General features: G+C 32.8%; 1 protein-coding gene across 1 annotated transcript in view; it reads left to right on the forward strand.

The window, feature by feature from the left end:
• The first annotated feature begins 410 nt into the window (after positions 1–410).
• LOC111983110 (uncharacterized) overlaps positions 411–1,287 on the forward strand; it is a 9,355-nt gene continuing 8,478 nt past the window's right edge. The window contains exon 1 of the mRNA XM_065763405.1: positions 411–556. Coding sequence (XP_065619477.1) covers positions 547–556 — 10 coding nt within the window. The 5' untranslated portion in view covers positions 411–546. The remainder of the gene's footprint in view (positions 557–1,287) is intronic.

A 1,287-nucleotide genomic window follows, 5' to 3' on the forward strand; every position in this document is an offset into this window, starting at 1 on the left:
TTAGCTGAAACTGAAAATTTTTTGCTGAAATTATTGTAAATAATGTTAAAAGATAGTTGAAATAGTACTGAGACCCATAAATAGTACTAAAAATACAATAAAACGTATGAATTGTAGCAAAAATAAGCTGAATAATAGTAAAACTAAGTTAAATAGTAAAAAAAAATTGGACTCTATGTGACACGTACAGCTTAATATGCATCCTTAATACCAAAATGCATCCTTAATATGCATTGGACTCTATGTGACACATACAGCTTTATCCTTTTTTAAATGGATAAAATCTAAAAATTAAAATAAATAAATAAATATAAAGAAAACAAAGCCGGGGGGCCCCCAAAAGAAGCAAGGTGGCGTGTTTGTTTTGTGGCGAAATCAGTTGTCATATTTAGTATTTAAACTGCCGGGTGTCCTTCTGTTCACACCTATCACTCTGCATTTCGTACTTCACAATTTGGCTTCTGTGTTTCGATAACTTTTGTTAGTATATACTTTAAACCCCATCTCTATATTTTTCCTCTGGTCTCCCAAGTCTCAGAGATTCCAATGGCTTCCTGTGAGTCTCTCTCTCTCAGCCCCAATGACAATATGTTTTACTTCTATATTTGGTTTCATTTTTTGTGTGTGTATGTGTTTTTAGTTCGTCATCTTTGCATTTGGGGAAGTGGGTATTACAAAAGTCAATGCTTTTTTTTTTTTTTTTCTAATATTTGGTTTTGTTTGAGAGATTGGGGTGCCTGGGTTTCTGGGATTTGTTTATTAATGTTATTGAATTTGTGAGCAGTGGAAGTCATAAGTAAGGATAGCCATGCATGACAATTATAGAATTAAATGCTTATAGTTGCTTTGATTTCTTTTTTTTGGTTGGGTTGGAGTGAGTGATTTGTATAAACAAAAAGCAGGTAGATTCTATTTGAACAGATGAAATGTACAGCACTGAAATTAACTTCAGTGAATAAACCAATTTAAAGTAATAATAATGTATGAATTTCTGAATGGTACCGGTGTGGTTTTACTCGTGTAACTTTAGTGTTAGTGTGGAATCTCGTTGTTCGGCTTCGAAATTGATGTCTCAATCAATTTTGTGAATGTCAATTAGAGTAATTGAGGGATGAATATATTTTAGTCCAATGAAGGAGAACTGTTGATATAGGCTTCTTTCAAATTTAAGTGTGGATTGGCAGACAATGGATAAAAAAAGCAGAAGAAGAAGGACTAGTAGAAAAGAAATGTTGATACACAAAGGAAGAATGAAGTCAGCATTGTTATCAACGGTTCATTTGCCTC

The sequence above is a fragment of the Quercus suber genome, unplaced genomic scaffold (genome assembly GCF_002906115.3).
Source record: "Quercus suber isolate HL8 unplaced genomic scaffold, Cork oak 2.0 scaffold_505, whole genome shotgun sequence".
NCBI lineage: Eukaryota > Viridiplantae > Streptophyta > Magnoliopsida > Fagales > Fagaceae > Quercus > Quercus suber.